The 17,274-nt window shown below is 34.1% G+C and overlaps 1 protein-coding gene across 1 annotated transcript in view; it reads right to left on the bottom strand.

Moving 5' to 3' along the window:
• ERBB4 (erb-b2 receptor tyrosine kinase 4) overlaps positions 1 to 17,274 on the bottom strand; it is a 1,108,236-nt gene that overhangs the window by 317,607 nt on the left and 773,355 nt on the right. Inside the window, exon 5 of the mRNA XM_060016164.1 lies at positions 16,964 to 17,029. Coding sequence (XP_059872147.1) covers positions 16,964 to 17,029 — 66 coding nt within the window. The remainder of the gene's footprint in view (positions 1 to 16,963; positions 17,030 to 17,274) is intronic.

Below are 17,274 nucleotides of genomic sequence, written 5' to 3'. Positions count from 1 at the left end.
AACACAGGAGAAGAAAAGGACCTACAAAAACAAACCCAAAACAATTAAGAAAATGGTCATAGGAACATACATATAGATAATTACCTTAAGCGTGAATGGATTAAATGCTCCAAACAAAAGACACAGGCTTGCTGAATGGATACAAAAACAAGACCCATATGTATGCTGTCTATAAGAGACCCACTTCAGGCCTAGGGACACATACAGACTGAAAGTGAGGGGATGGAAAAAGATATTCCATGGAAATCAAAAGAAAGCTGGAGTAGCAATACTCATATCAGATAAAATAGACTTTAAAATAAAGAATGTCACAAGAGCCAAGGAAGGACAGTACATAATGATCAAGGGACCAATGCAAGAAGAAGACATAAAAATTCTAAATATATATGCACCCAACATAGGAGCACCTCAATACATAAGTCAACTGCTAACAGCTATAAAAGAGGAAATCGAAAGTAACACAATAATAGTGGGGGACTTTAACACCTCACTTACAAAAATGGGCAGATCATCCAAAATGAAAATAAATAAGGAAACAGAAGCTTTAAATGACACAATACAGCAGATAGACTTAATTGATATTTATAGGACATTCCATCCAAAAACAGCAGATTAGACTTTCTTCTCAAGTGCGCATGGAACATTCTCCAGGATAGATAACATCTTGGGTCACAAATCAAGCCTCAGTAAATTTAAGAAAACTGAAATCAAATCAAGTATCTTTTCTGACCACAACACTATGAGATTAGAAAAGAAGTACAGGGATAAAAAATGTAAATAACACACACACATGGAGGCTAAACAATATGTTACAAAATAACCAAGAAATCACTGAAGAAATCAAAGAGGAAATCAAAAAATACCTAGAGAAAAACGACAATGAAAACACGACGATCCAAAACCTATGGGACTCAGAAAAAGCAGTTCTAAGAGGGAAGTTTATAGCTATACAAGCCTACCTCAAGAAACAAGAAAAATCTCAAGTAAACCATCTAACCTTACACCTAAAGGAACTAGAGAAGAAGAACAAAAAAAAAACCAAAGTTAGCAGAAGGAAAGAAATCATAAAGATCAGAGCAGAAATAAAAGAAATAGAAACAAAGAAATCAATAGCAAAGATCAATAAAAGTAAAAGCTGGTTATTTGAGAAGATAAACAAAATTGATAAATCATTAGCCAGACTCATTAAGAAAAACAGGGAGAACACTCAAATCAATAAAATTAGAAATGAAAAAGGAGAAGTTACAACAGACACCACAGAAATACAAAGCATCCTAAGAGACTACTACAAGCAACTCTATGCCATTAAAATGGACAACCTGGAAGAAAAGGACAAATTCTTAGAAAGGTATAACCTTCCAGACTGAACCAGGAAGAAACAGAAAATTTGAACAGACCAATCACAAGTAATGAAATTGAAACTGTGATTAAAAATCTTCCAACAAACAAAAGTCCAGGACCAGATGGCTTCACAGGTGAATTCTATCAAACATTTAGAGAAGAGCTAACACCCATCCTTCTCAAACTCTTCCAAAAAATTGCACAGGAAGGAACACTCCCAAACTCATTCTATGAGGCCACCATCACCCTGATACCAAAACCAAAGATACTCAAAAAAAGAAATATACAGACTAATATCACTGATGAATATAGATACAAAAATCCTCAACAAAATGCTAGCAAACAGAATCCAACAACACATTAAAAGGATCATACACCATGATCAAGTGCGATTTATCCCAGGAATGCAAGGATTCTTCAATATACGCAAATCAATCAATGTGATACACCATATTAACAAATTGAAGAATACAAACCATATGATCATCTCAATAGATGCAGAAAAAGCTTTTGACAAAATTCAACACCCATTTATGATAAAAACTCTCCAGAAAGTGGGCATAGAGGGAACTTACCTCAACACAATAAAGGCCATATACAACAAACCCACAGCAAACATCATTCTCAATGGTGAAAAACTGAAAGCATTTCCTCTAAGATCAAAAAGGAGACAAGGATGTCCACTCTCACCCCTATTATTCAACATAGTTTTGGAAGTCCTAGCCATGGCAATCAGAGAAGAAAAAGAAATAAAAGGAATACAAATTGGAAAAGAAGAAGTAAAACTGTCACTGTTTGCAGATGACATGATACTATACAAAGAGAATCCTAAAAATGCCACCAGGAAACTCCTAGAACTAATCAATTAATTTGGTAAAGTTGCAGGATACAAAAGTAATGCACAGAAATCTCTTGCATTCCTATTCACTAATGATGAAAAATCTGAAAGAGAAATTAAGGAAACACTCCCATTTACCACTGCAACAAAAAGAATAAAATACCTAGGAATAAACCTACCTAGGGAGACAAAAGACCTGTATGCAGAAAACTATGACATTGATGAAAGAAATTAAAGATGGTACCAACAGATGGAGAGATATACCATGTTCTTGGATTGGAAGAATCAATATTGTGAAAATGACTATACTAACCAAAGCAATCTACAGATTCAATGCAATCCCTATCAAATTACCAATGGAAATTTTTACGGAACTAGAACAAATCATCTTAAAATTTGTATGGAGACACAAAAGACCCCAAATAGCCAAAGCAGTCTTGAGGGAAAGAAACAGAGCTGGAGGAATCAGACTCCCTGACTTCAGACTATACTACAAAGCTACAGTAATCAAGACAATATGGTCCTGGCACAAAAACAGAAATATAGATCGATGGAACAAGATAGAAAGCCCAGAGATAAACCCACACACCTATGGTCAACTAATCTATGACAAAGGAGGCAAGGATATACAATGGAGAAAAGATAGTCTCTTTAATAAGTGGTGCTGGGAAAACTGGACAGCTACATGTAAAAGAATGAAATTAGAACACTCCCTAACACCGTACACAAAAATAAACTCAAAATGGATTAGAGACCTATATGTAAGACCGGACACTACAAAACTCTTAGAGGAAAACATATGAAGAACACTCTTTGACATAAATCATAGCAAGATCTTTTTTTGATCCACCTCCTAGAGTAATGGAAATAAAAATAAATAAATAAACAAATGGGACCTAATGAAACTTAAAAGCTTTTGTACAACAAAGGAAACCATAAACAAGACGAAAAGACAACCCTCAGAATGGGAGAAAATATTTGCAAATGAATCAACGGACAAAGGATTAATCTCCAAAATATACAAACAGCTCATGTAGCTCAATATTAAAGAAACAAACAACCCAAGCCAAAAAATGGGCAGAAGACCTAAATAGACATTTCTCCAAAGAAGACATACAGATGGCCAGGAAGCACATGAAAAGCTGCTCAACATCACTAATTATTAGAGAAATGCAAATCAAAACTACAATGAGGTATCACCTCACACCAGTTAGAAGGGGCATCATCAGAAAATCTACAAACAACAAATGCTGGAGATGGTGTGGAGAAAAGGGAACCCTCTTGCACTGTTGGTGGGAATGTAAACTGATGTATCCACTATGGAGAACAGTATGGAGGTTCCTTAAAAAACTAAAAATAGAATTACCATATGATCTAGCAATCCCACTACTGGGCATATACCCAGAGAAAACCATAATTGAAAAAGACACACGCACCCCAACGTTCATTGCAGCACTATTTACAATAGCCAGATCATGGAAGCAACGTAAATGCCCATCGACAGACAAATGGATAAAGAAGTGGTACATATATACAATGGAATATTACTCAGCCATATAAAGGAACGAAACTGAGTCATGTGTTGAGACATGGATGGATCTAGAGACTGTCATACAGAGTGAAGTAAATCAGAAAGAGAAAAACAAATATCATATATTAACGTATGTATGTGGAACCTAGAAAAATCGTACAGATGAACCAGTTTGCAGGGCAGAAGTTGAGACACAGATGTAGAGAACAAATGTATGGACACCAAGGGGGGAAAACCGTGGTGGGGTGGGGATGGTGGTGTGCTGAATTGGGCGATTGGGATTGACATGTATACACTGATGTGTATAAAATTGATAACTAATAAAAACGTGCAGTATAAACAAACAAACAAAAAAAACCAACTAATACTAAACTTTCTTTGGGTTATTTGTATGAAATATGTTAATATAAATGTTTCAGACATTACATGAAATTTCTAAAAATCTTATATGTTCTGGTATAATGTTATAAGTCATAATTCTAGTTATTACTTTAAAATGTATATCTCAGAAATAACTTAATTTTCTTATCAATTGCATTATTATGTACTTTCATCAAATCTTTAACCGTGGTCATTTTTAAGTCTTTTGTCATTTACAGACAGTTCTGGGTGTACTCTGATGCTTTTGCAAAAATGTTCCTATAAAAGGGTTTCATCTTCAAGGAATTCATGGAAAAGACTTTGACAAGTACAGGTTTCTGGTAACTGACTATACTGCTGAACTGAATGAATAACCATTTTCAGAACTCTAATGGAAAACTGATGAATTCATAAAAGTGCTAACTAAAGATCAAGATAAAAAAAAATTAATTCCATGGGACTGAGTGAACTGATGAGGATGATTATAATTTTTGTGACTTCCTGTTTGAATAATAATAAAAAAAAATCCCACAAGGACTCAGAGGCAAAAAATATACAAATCAATTTTCACTGCAAAGTAAAGGAGCTGTTACAGTGGAGGATTCCTGGACTGAATGTCAATATTATGACACAGTATGAGTGTGTTTCGTGTTTGGTAATTGCAATCACTGTTGCTTTTGTTGTGGTCATCCATTTACAATGCTTGGTGTCAGTTCAGTTATCTCTTGTACAAGTAAAATACTGTGTGTGTGTGTGTGTGTGTGTGTGTGTGTGTGTGTGTGTGAAAATAAATAAAAAATAAATTTAAAAAAAGGTTTCAGCCATAAGATAAATAAGTACTAGAGATGTAATGTACAACATGAGAAAGATAATTAACACTTCTGTACTATACATATGAAAATCGTTAAGAGAGTAATCCTAAGAGTTCTCATCATAAGGAAAAAATGTTTTTTTTCCTTATTTCTTTAATTTTGTATTGATATGGGATGATGGATGCTCACTAAACTTATCATGATCATCATTTCATGATGTATATAAGTCCAATCACTATGCTGGACACCTAAACTTATACAGTACTGTATGTCATTTATATCTCAGTACAACTGGGAAAAAAATTAAATTCTAAAAAAAAAAAATACAACATGGAATAACTAAAATGATCTACACATAACTGCTTTACACTCTTGAAAAATAATTAGTTCTATAGTCATTTTAAGTAACAACACAATTACAAATGATGAGTAATGAAGACTAAGATATTTTTCAAATTTATAGCAAAAGCCATAGAAATAGGATTATTTTATATTTAGCACTTTATAGACCCTTATATATGATTGAATTTAACCTACTGGTTTTAAAGAGGAGAAAACTGAGGCCCAGATAGGGCCAACATTCAAGTCCATGTCTCAGTAATAACAGAATTTTAAAGTGGAACTACCTTAGTACACCAAAAACACATGCTTCAAGCATATACAGAAGAATGTTTTCAAAATATTACTTTTATTCTCATAGAATGTATGTTTGAGTTTATTTTTTTTTAAAGGATAATCACGTCTGCCTAAAAGTTAAATGATGTTCCTTTTCGGTGTTTTTCTAACTTTTTTCTTTTTTCATCACAATTTATAGTACAATTTTACATCATGGCTCAGTACACATATCCATGATGAAAAGTTTTAAGGCATTATATTGACCCTAATTATGTGCAAAGCATTTTGATACTGTCTTTTCTATTCTATTGTAATCTGGTTTATTTTATACTAATCTATTCTATTTCAGTAAAAATTTAATGTTGGTCAGGGTCCACAGAAATGACTTTACAATCCACTAACGAGTTGCAACCAGTGATTGGAGAGTACTATTCAATTGTATGGACAAAGGTCAAAATAGAAAATTAGGGAACTAATCTTAGTGCTTCTTTTATATATGTGCAGCAAATTGGCCTTCTAACGAATTCAGGAACGTAAAGCCACTGGACATGAATTTTCTTTTTCTGAGGTTTTATGATCCCAGAGGCTATGGAAATCATTGCACAACAGTGCCTGCCACAGTGCTTTCCCTCCAGAGTTGCATCACTGAGACTGGTGATTCCCAGAAGTTTGTGTTTTATATTCCCATCGTCACAATGAAAATTTGGGGTAGTTAAGTCTGATTTTGTCCTACATGGCAGTGTGTTAAACTGTGGGCCAGTATAAAACACATTTGGGATTCTCTTTGAGTAAAATTTTTATAGAAAATGATATATCTATAGATATTTAAAGCTTTTATGTGTTATTAATATATCACTAAAAATTATCATCTCTCTGATATAGACAAAACTTTGGACATCCCGAAAATTACAAAAAGAGTCATAATAAAAAGAGTATAATTTTTTGTTGTTCCTTCCTTTTTTTAAAATTCTGAAATTACATAAGCAATACGTGTTTTTAGAGAAATATGTCACTATAAATATGCAAAATTTTAAAAATATTTTCTTACCACATCAATAACCAATGTCAATTTTGGGGTGTCTATATGCTGACCTCCCTGTTATAGCTCCATGGTAGTGTGACAGTTAAAAGAACATAAAATACACATCCATAAGTAATTCACTGGGTGTATATCCAAAAGAACTGAAAGCAGGGTCTAGAAGAGACTTGTATATTCATGTTCACAGAAGCACTATTCACTATAGCCAAGAGGTGGAAGCAACCCAAAGGTCCATCAGCAGACGAACGAATAAACAAAATGCGATAAATACAAAAAAAAATAATAATTCAAGACAGTAACTGCGATTGCTTCTCTCTGTATATTTTTAATCTTCACAAGGAATTATCATTCTTTTTAACTTTGACAATCTAATTATGAAAATAATTAGTTTTTTAAAAAATTATGTAATTGCTTATAAGTGAAGAAAAACATTTTTTACAAATTTCTTGTGAAAAATTTTAATTCTCTTAAATTTTATTAAAATACTTTATTTTAAAAATATAAAACACTCTAATATAATTAAAATAATCTTTTTCTTCTTTTAAAATTTCTACCTTTTATGTCATGTTTAAAAAAAAAGATGCAGATGTAGAGAATAGACTTGAGGATACGGGGAGGGGGAAGGGTAAGCTGGGACGAAGTGAGAGAGTGGCACTGACATATATACACTACCAAATGTAAAATAGATAGCTAGTGGGAAGCAGCCACATAGCACAGGGAGATCAGCTCTGGGCTTTGTGACCACCTAGAGGGGTGGGATAGGGAGGGTGGGAGGGAGACGCAAGAGGGAGGGGATATGGGGATATATGTATATGTATAGCTGATTCACTCTGTTATACAGCAGAAACTAACACAACATTGTAAAGCAATTATACTCCAATAAAGATGTTTAAAAAATAAAAAATAAAATGACAAGTCAAGCTTTAATGGTGATAAAAGGGGGAAAAAAAAGTCATCATGTCATAGCTTTTACCTACATTTTTCTAGTACTTTCAGTTATTTCATGCTTTTTTAACTTTTCATCTACAATCTATTTCATGCTTTTGTAACTTTTCGTCTACAATCTATTTCATGCTTTTTAAACTTTTAGTCTACAATCCATCTATAATCTACAGTCTTTCTGATGCCTTTTAAACTTTTAATGTACAATTCATCTCATGTTTTGTTTTATGGTGGGGATCTAACTTTATTTTTTCCATACTGTGAACCATTTGTTCTAACACTATTTATTGAATAATCTATACATTTGCATTAAAAAATGTTAACTTTATAAAAACCAAATTACCGTATAGACTTTAGACCCTATCCAAACTTTCTATTACATTCCATTGAGCCAATTCGATTCTGAACTAATACCATACTGCTTTAATACTTATTACTTTTTAACATTTTAAGACTTGGGGAGTGTCCTTCCACATAGCTATTCCTTTTAAATGTCTGGCTATTTTATTAAATGTATTTTCCAGGAATACTTTAGATTATTTTTGTTCAATTAAAAACAAAAGGAAACATTGGGAATTGACTGAAGATGGTTAAATGCATAGCTTAATCTTAGAACAACTGACATTTTCATCATTTGAGTCTTCTCATCTTGCAGTGTGGTAATTCTTCATTCATTTAAGTTTTCTGTTATGTCTTGGTAAAATACTGTGGTTTGATTTTTATTTTAAATTATCTGTAATTACCTGTAAGTGTCAGATTCTGTCTTTCTGTCTCTCACCTCCACCCCCCCCAGTCAATGAAATTAAATACACCTTAAATACATGCAACATCCTCACTGTATAGAAAAATAATCTCCCTGGGTAACAGTTATTTCAGTTCAAGAAGTATTCAAATCAGAACAAAACCTGAGTTATTCTTAGAGTCATAATGCTCTATCATCTCCATTAAAACAAACTTCAGGGCTTCCCTGGTGGCACAGTGGTTGAGGGTCAGCCTGCCGATGCAGGGGACACAGGTTCGTGCCCCGGTCCGGGAAGATCCCACATGCCGCGGAGCGGCTGGGCCGATGAACCATGGCCGCTGGGCCTGCGTGTCCGGAGCCTGTGCTCCGCAAAGGGAGAGGCCACAACAGTGAGAGGCCCACGTACCGCAAAAAAAAAAAAAAAAAAAAAAAAAAAAAAAACTTCATGGGCAAAAGGACTTTGGATAAACCAAAAATAACCATTATCAGTGAGGTAGTAACATGTGAAAATTATGTTTCCAGTTTATCTTTTATAACTTCATGATGAATTAATATAGGGACTATTTCTCTTGGAAATATCTATGTTAATGTACAGAAGCATCCATGATACCATTATAAACTGTTAAATTTAATGCATAAAATTGCTATTGGCTTGAGAAATGGAGTATGTCTGATATTTAGGAAATTCACATTTATTCTAATATAATGAGTACAAATGTTACTTGACATAAGCACAATTGACAAGTATCCAGTATCCCCTTCTTTTCTTCCTCATCCCCATGCCAGTTACTTAATTCTTCCTCCAGCTGAACCAATTACGTCAATAAATAGATGATACATCTCAGATTAATGCAAAGCACAACTCTAAGGAGGATATTTTTCTCCAGGCTTGTGCAACTCCCTAACCATGAGAGTGGTATGCAAGTGCTTGCTTTTCTGAGAATGACATCTCACACTTCTTTTTTCCACTCCTGTAGCAAACCGTGAGTGTTCTGTTCATCAGATGACACTCTCATATCACATGTAGATAATTTTGAACTCGTCTATAGTCAAAGATAGTATTATAATGACAGTCAACTCTTTTGCTGCAAAACATTCAGAATAAATGATCATTACTACCATAATAACAAAATTCTTCTAATCGTAATATTTTCAGATATTTCTGACTTTTCTTCTCAATGTACTCTCAATAATCCTTCAAATGTGTAATACTCACTCTCTGATCTCACTGCTAGGTTACCTACTTCTACCCAACCCACAGTTTGCACTCCTGCGGTGTAAGTGCCTGACATTAGGCTTTTGATTGTCAAGGCATCCATTTCAAAGACATCCATCTCAGATGAACATATTGCCAGCTGTATGACACAGCTGCTAGTATAACACCTAGAAAAGAAGCCAGACTGCCCCCACTCATGAAGTTCCCCTTTCAGAAAGCTCTAAGTAACCTACATAACTAATGTTTTAAGTGACCCCGCTTTTTCCATTCCCACACCTGAATTCCTGCTCTTGTATTTTAAATTTGCCAATAAAGAGTGAATCTGTGAAACCCTAGGTACCCCACTCTCAACTGTAATACAGGAAGAGCCCCAGGTTCATACTTTGTCTTTCTCTCTACCCGTGACCTCGCCGTGTAGCCATTGAGCCTGCCATACCTCCAAGACCTGTGAGTGAAAACCCTTGCTTTTTCGAAGTTCCCTGATGGTCATTGCTGAGGTGTGTCTTGAAATCATAAGAACCACAAGGACTCATCCAGCCACAGTGTTGACTCTGGTCCAGAAAATGTCTGTGGGTACTCCCCTCAAGTAGTAGGGGGCCAGGTGAGTGCCTCAGGCATTCCTAGTAGATAGCATCACTATCAATAGGCTAAAACTGCCACAAAACAATTCTCCCAAACTATCTGTACATAAATCTGTGTCTATGACTATGCCTGTATCATCTATATTTACGGCTAATAAACACGCACATGCATACACACGCAAATATCCGAACCATGCAAAAAAGCATGAACAAAAATCATCTTTTTTCAAACTTTTCATTTTGTAGATGAGGGAACTTAGGGAAACTGAAGTCCTTGAAACTGACTTAGTTTAAAGCTAGGACTACATCTCTCTTGATGCCCTCAGTTCAGTACTCTTTTTGACCTTTTCAAACATCCCTCGGCTTTGTCTTGTACCAGAGCATTTCCAGAGAACAGGCACAATTTTATATACTTTCTTTATACCCCTTGAGCCTTTAGCATAGCATTAGATGATATTTCCTGAATCACATTAAACAGTATTTTACAGAGCATTTCAAATAACTGTATCTCCTATAGTTAAAATGAACATCCCTTTCTTTAAATCTGAGAAAGATCATCAAATTACAACAAATATTATCAACTTATATCAAAATGAACAGCATATTAGGAGAGATTTTTCTCTCATTTTCCACAAGGATATTTTTGAGTCACTTTTGGAAATGTTTTAGATGGGCATAATTTTAGAAATGTATGCAAATAAAGAGTCTATCGTAGTGTTTCCCTTAATTTTACAATATCTCCAGAAACTACAAATCCAAAAAAAGGAAAAAAAAAAGGAAATAATTGAAATCAATAAGAAAGCTTATGGACATGTAAAGTTATTAGTAAAATACAAAGGTTTTAATTAAAGATGTTGGCTTTTAACAAAGGCTTGCTGTTATCCTGATTGATCGAGCCTGCTGGCTCAGCGCTTTCTCTTTTCCCCATTAGCTCCCACTTGCTTTTCTCTGCTCTAATTGGATATTTACTACATTGGCACCTTCTTTTTAAACAGGGTTTGTTCCACAAAGATTGTAAATACAGCTACACTTTAGCAAACTGTATCTGTAAGCATGTATGTAAGTATAATTAGTATATTATTTTCATAATTTGTCATTTTGGTTTTGCAATCTATAGGAAACTTTTGGAAATTTCATGGAAAAAAGTATAATTTAGTTTCAAGTTGCTACATTTTCTTGCTGAAATTTTGAGGAACAAAAATATATAATTATTTTCTTAGGTTTTAATATTCACTTCAAAGAAGTTCCAGATATATTTTAGAATGAATAAAAGTAGATATAGATATATAGATATTTCTAAACTTTGCTCTAGAACTGAATAGAATCCATAAGCCAGAGCAAGTTTTTTTCCTTTTATGAAACTGAAATTTTTAATATATTGCAACTACTGAAAGTAATTTTCTGTGTGCACAAGCATAATAAATTAATGAGAAAAATGCTAAATAATTTCTATTTTTTTCCTAGCATGTTCTATAATGTCTGTATAGAAACAGTAAATAACATAAAGTGTTGTTTGGAACAAGTTTTTACTTTGCCAATATAGTAGTACCCTCCATTCACAATTATCTACAACAGAACAAATACACTGCTTGTATTAATTTCAATGCTACTTTATTTTTAATTAAAAAAAAAAGATTTTGAGATAACCTAGCTAGGAAGAATACTTTAGAAGTAAAGGGTAAATTCCCCAGAAGTTTTCTGTTTGTTAAAATAATGCCTTAGCTTCAATCAATTTAATGAACATTTCAGTGGTCAGAAGACATCTGTTTACTCCAGTAATTGAAACATGCATTTCCTCATTAATTTATCTTTTTTGGTGTGACACTTTGATTTAAGAGACAAACAATTTTTTAACCTATTGTCAAGTGCACTTTATTTTTCAATTAGTTTCTAAGCAAGAAATGTTACTTATAAAGCAACTAGAAGACTGAAGAATAGATTGAGTGGTAATCAGCTGAGAAAATTTTAGTTATACAACCAGCAGTTAAAGACAATTATAACTACTTTAATACACAATGTGCAAGGTTGGGGGAATCAAACTGTAATATTTTGATACAAGCTCCCCTCATCCTCTAAAACGCAGTTCCTAACTGAGATGACAAAAGGAACGTGTAAAATGAAACAACTACCCAGGCTGATAATAGGAAGCTGGAGAAAGCTGGCCTGATATTGTGCTTAAAGATAAAAAAGGATATGCAGCATCTATTTTATATGAGATGTGTGCTTCATATATCTTGCAGGGACAGAGATAACTTCTTTCCTTTAATCATTATTATTTATTTCTTAAAGCTTAGTCTCTCTCACACCTAAACCTACGAGCTCAAACCTTAGGACTCAGTTCTTATGCATAGAGAGAGTTGTCATTCTTACCAGTAAGCCTGCTAAATAATACTACTATAAGCTTCAGACTTCACACAGCAGATAGGTTTGTCTCCCCTGACATGAGTACATTAATCCACTGAATCAATTTACTTAAGCTGTGCTGTGGAGCAATGCGGACACGATTTAACTGAGCTTAAAAGCACTTTCAAGTTTGAGTCACGGCTCCATGTATAATGCAGGCCCACAGTATTCCTTCATAAGTTCTATTATGACCTTTTGCAACTATGTGAGAAATATTTCTGTTAGGTTTATAGGGTCATGATGATCTAACATCAAAAAGGATTTAAAAAGAATGAATTTAAGTTATTTTAGAAAATCAGACTCATGAGTAAAACAGTAAGAAGGGAACAGCTGGCTAGATTCTACCAGCACAATGAACTTGCTTTAATATTTATAAAATTCTTTAGGTTGTCTAAGTTTGTTTTTTTTTTTCTTTTTTTAGGAGTTTGTTTAGAAAAACATTTTAATTTTTGGATCATTTTAGAAAAAAACTTTTTAAAAATAGCTGCTGGATCCAGAGTTTACAGTCTGAACATTATGAAATGCTATAGAGGAAAATGATACACTTACATTATTCAACATGCAATCAAAGCTAACTGTAGCAACCAGTACACAGAAGAAGCTGCAACATGTTACCAAATTTTACTAAAAATTTATAAAGTTTTTATAGTTATGCATGGTGAACTGTTGACCATAGCAATGGGAAGAAAAATTTTCCTCTACCCTTCTAGATTCTTCTGGCTGGCCTACGAATGATATTGACATGAATCAGATTAAAAGGAGAAAATCAAACAAAAGTTGAATAACCTGTATACACTGGAGAAATCCAACAAAAGTGAATAACTCGCCAAAATGGCTGAAACTCTCACCTTAACTACCATCTTCAGCTAAAGACAAAAGAGGATGTTGGGCAAAGGTGTTTGGGACTTCAAAGGAGAGGAAGCCAACTGACATGGAGAGAGAAAAGCAAAGGTTTGGTACACAAATGTTTGCGGGGCTATGCAAAGACACTGGGACTCAGAGAGGAATATTAACAAACAGCCTTTACTAAGTTCCCCCTCATCTACCACATCTAGTTCACACTATAGTTACCCGTGGTGATAGTTCCCTCCCTGGAACAGGTCCTCTAACTACACTCTTTTAGGCAGTTAGGGGGAAGGTTCCTTCTGAGTCTTTCAGGCCTTAAAAATAATCAACTTAAATTAATCCTCATGCCAAAGAGACACATATTAGGGTGTCAAATTTTGTTCCCCTGCAATAGTAAGCTGTCAATTTATTCATGCTCTCTTTCCATTTCATGAAATCTATTAAAAACAAAACACGAAACTTCTTCCTCATTTCTTCTTTTTAAAACTTCTGACCCCTACAGACCTGCTCTCAAGCTTACCATCGTTGTCACCAGCATTTTTCCTTTCCCATATCTCTGTTCAGAGATGTTTTCATTCTGATCATCACTCTTTGCTTCATTTTACCCTAGCAAGTCATTCATTATCATGGACTTGTTCTCCTAGAACCTGAAGCATTTGTCTTTATGGTGACTCCTCACCGTTTAGTGACACAGAGGGTCATTCCTGGCATACTTGCTTTTTTAGGAGGAAACACCTGTGGGAGGATGTCAGCATTGATATAATGTGGTGAATGAAATGTATTCTTAATGTCAGTTTCCTTAGCTAAGGTGTGGCGCTTCTAAATATTTTACCTTTCTTCCCTAATAGATGCAAAATCTCCAAGAGTAATTAAAAATAAGGAAATACTTGGCAAAAGTATAAAAATAAGGAAATACTTGGCAAATCATGAAGTTGAATACCTCCAGAGAAGCCCTCAGTGAAGTGAACTTATTTCAGTCATAAGGAAAGACATCATTTGTAAGTAATGATATAAGATCATGTCTTTCAGATCCTAAGATGTACTTTTGTATGGTCAGTCAACAAAAAAAGCAGAATATCTTCAAAAACTTGCCCAGACTGTTTTCTGATTTTTAAAAAGTTCAATCAGGGTTCAGAGATAAGTGCATCTGAAGTGGGCCTAAGGGTAATATATTTTAACTAACAGAAGGGCTATCAGCAATGTAAAGGAAGCCTGGAAATTTTACATTTCTTTGGAAAAATGTTCAATCATGGATGTTACATCTCCATGGACTCTCTGGAGGTCTAATATCTCTATGGAATCTCTCATGAGGTCTAATTCTCAAAATTTCTGATCATATTTCTAAAATTCAGGTCTTACAATAAGTACATCTTTGAGTACTTCCAAAATACAATGTGCCCCTGGATGTTGGACTTTTTAAATATGGATATGTAATTTACCTTTCAAGTATCTCAAACAAGGAGAGAGAGAACAGGAGCAAATGTCAAGGGCAAGCAGCCTCCACTTCACTCCAGGGTTTTTGCTTTTTTATTCCCCAGCCATCTATGTCACTAGCCTTCACAGGTGGAACTGGCCTGCAGGAGTTTTGCTTCCACATTCATTCATTGTTTTAAGTAGGATTAAGTTTTCTAGGAGTATCTACTTTATCTTATTATAACATTAGCTATTATTTATTAGGCCCTTAGTATATGCCAAAACATTTTTAAGCATTTCAACCACATTATTGTATTGAATTTGATTACAAAATAGCAGCCCTTGAGGTAAGTGTAATATCTCCATTTTATAGATATGGTAACTGAGGTTTAGAAAAATTAAATCACTTTCTCATGATAGAAAGTGGAAACAGCTGAAATTTGTATCATCTGGCTGATTATAAATCCAGTGGCCTTGCCCACTAAACTGCTGTGCAATATTGTATACAGGAAACAGTACTATCCTTAGATTCAGGACACTTAAGTTAAAATCCCAGGTATCAGCTGTGTAAATTTAACAGCTCCCACAATCATTTCCTCAGCTTACATTTCCCCAATTGTGAAATGAGGCTAATGAAAACTGTCCTCGTAAACTAACAGGAATATTGTGAAAATAAATTTTAAAATGGAAATGTTTTATAAACCATAAAGATCCATGCAAATGAATACTACTCTAAAATTTGGATTTGCACATAGCAGATACAAGTAAATGTTTACTGAATTTAGACTCTGTGGAATAGGCATGGTGACCATTAAGCCAATTTTATGTTATTATAGTAAGTTTAATTTCTACACTGGAAAATTAGGTGAATTTAATGACTGCATGGCTGATGATTTGATAGCATGAGCTATGGCTTGATGACTTTCTTAGTCAAAACTTCCTCCCACCCCCACTTGGTGGCAAGTAGCAAAAGTAATTTCAATGTACTAAAACATTGTGTTTCTTAAGGTTCCTAACAAAAAAAAATGCATTTGGACCTCAGGAAGACCAGAGAATCAGGGACAAGGGAGCTCAGGAAGAACCAGGGACCTCAGGAAGACAAGAGAACCAGAGAACTTCTTCTCAGGAAGACCAGAGAACCAGAAAGTAAAAACTGTCAAAAACTGTTACTCTCTCTCTCCAATTCTCCTTTGCCTCTGCATGGCTGATTTATCCTTCTGTGTCATGAAGGACTGGTTATTTCTGCTTCTCATTAATACACATTTTCTCCAATACCATAGTGAATGCGCTTCACACAGTAATCTAATCTTACTTTAGAATCCTGCTTAAAATTCTTGTCAAAACATTGTTGCCATAAAACATTGTTTCTATTAAATAAGTTAACTTAAGTCTATACTTTAATCCAACAGTATAACAGATGTCCACAATATCTAATATTTGTATGTTCAAATTTTTAATATTTTCTATGTCTTCTATGCTAAAAAAAGAAATACATTTCAAATAGCCTCCACATTGTTTTCCACTTATTATTTCAGCTGTTATTATAGCAGGAAGAAAAGTCTTTACCATTTATATAGACCATTTTGTATTTCCTTTTTAAAGAAAACATTTATCCTTAAGATTAGTGAAAGTTCAGTGCTGATTTAAGTATCAGATGACTTTAAGAATGCTGAAAACATTAGATATTTGTCTTTATGTTCAGTATACTTTGTTTTTAAATGTCTTAGCAGTGATTATCATCCCTCATACTTATTTTAATGACTAATACAAGAAACAATATACACTAAGGGTGAGATACATTTTGTGATTTAATAGTGAATCTATATTTATAATTCACATAGTTTATATCTCTGTACCTGGAACACAGTGGGTACAGAGTACACTCTTCCTTTCTTTTTTCTTTCTCCAGTGAATGAATAGTGATGTAACTATTTGGGAAAAGTACTGAGATATTCAGTTAACCTGAAATTCAGTTAATTATCATTTTGTATACATTTGGTTTTCCTACTTCCTCTGATGTACAGACTCTGAAGTCATGGTTAATAGCAACACATTTGTGTTGCTATCATTAATCCAGAATCCACAAAGAAATATAGGAAACAACTACATATTACATTTAATTTGAAAGCTTTGAGATTAGGCAGTTTACTTAGATAGAATCAATCTACCACAAGGAGGCAAAAGCTCATTTTCATGTTTCTGATAACCAGAAGTGTGAAAAGCATCAGTTATTAAAATTACTTGACAATTTCAAGGCTATGTCTTTTCACTGTTGAACACTTACAAGTCTGGCAATGATTTTCTGTGGGTCCCCAGCATCGGCCAGTGCAGGACTTATGGCAACGTCCACCTGTAGAACAGCAGAAAGCACATGTGTATTATAATCTTTCACTCTGACTAGGAGTTAAGACCTCAAAGGAAACATTCTTGCCCCTTTATGAGGATTTTTAATTCACACTAGAGTTGAAACATAGCTCATAAAATGCCCATTTAAGTAGCAAAATCTGAATGTCAAATACATGTGAAGCAGAAATACAATCTCTTGATATTCAAAATCCTCTCATCTCATTTTATAAGAAAAGGAAATACAGAATC

This window comes from Delphinus delphis, chromosome 7 (genome assembly GCF_949987515.2).
Source record: "Delphinus delphis chromosome 7, mDelDel1.2, whole genome shotgun sequence".
In the NCBI taxonomy this organism is placed as follows: Eukaryota; Metazoa; Chordata; class Mammalia; order Artiodactyla; family Delphinidae; genus Delphinus; species Delphinus delphis.
This window is presented reverse-complemented; position numbering and strand designations above follow the sequence as displayed.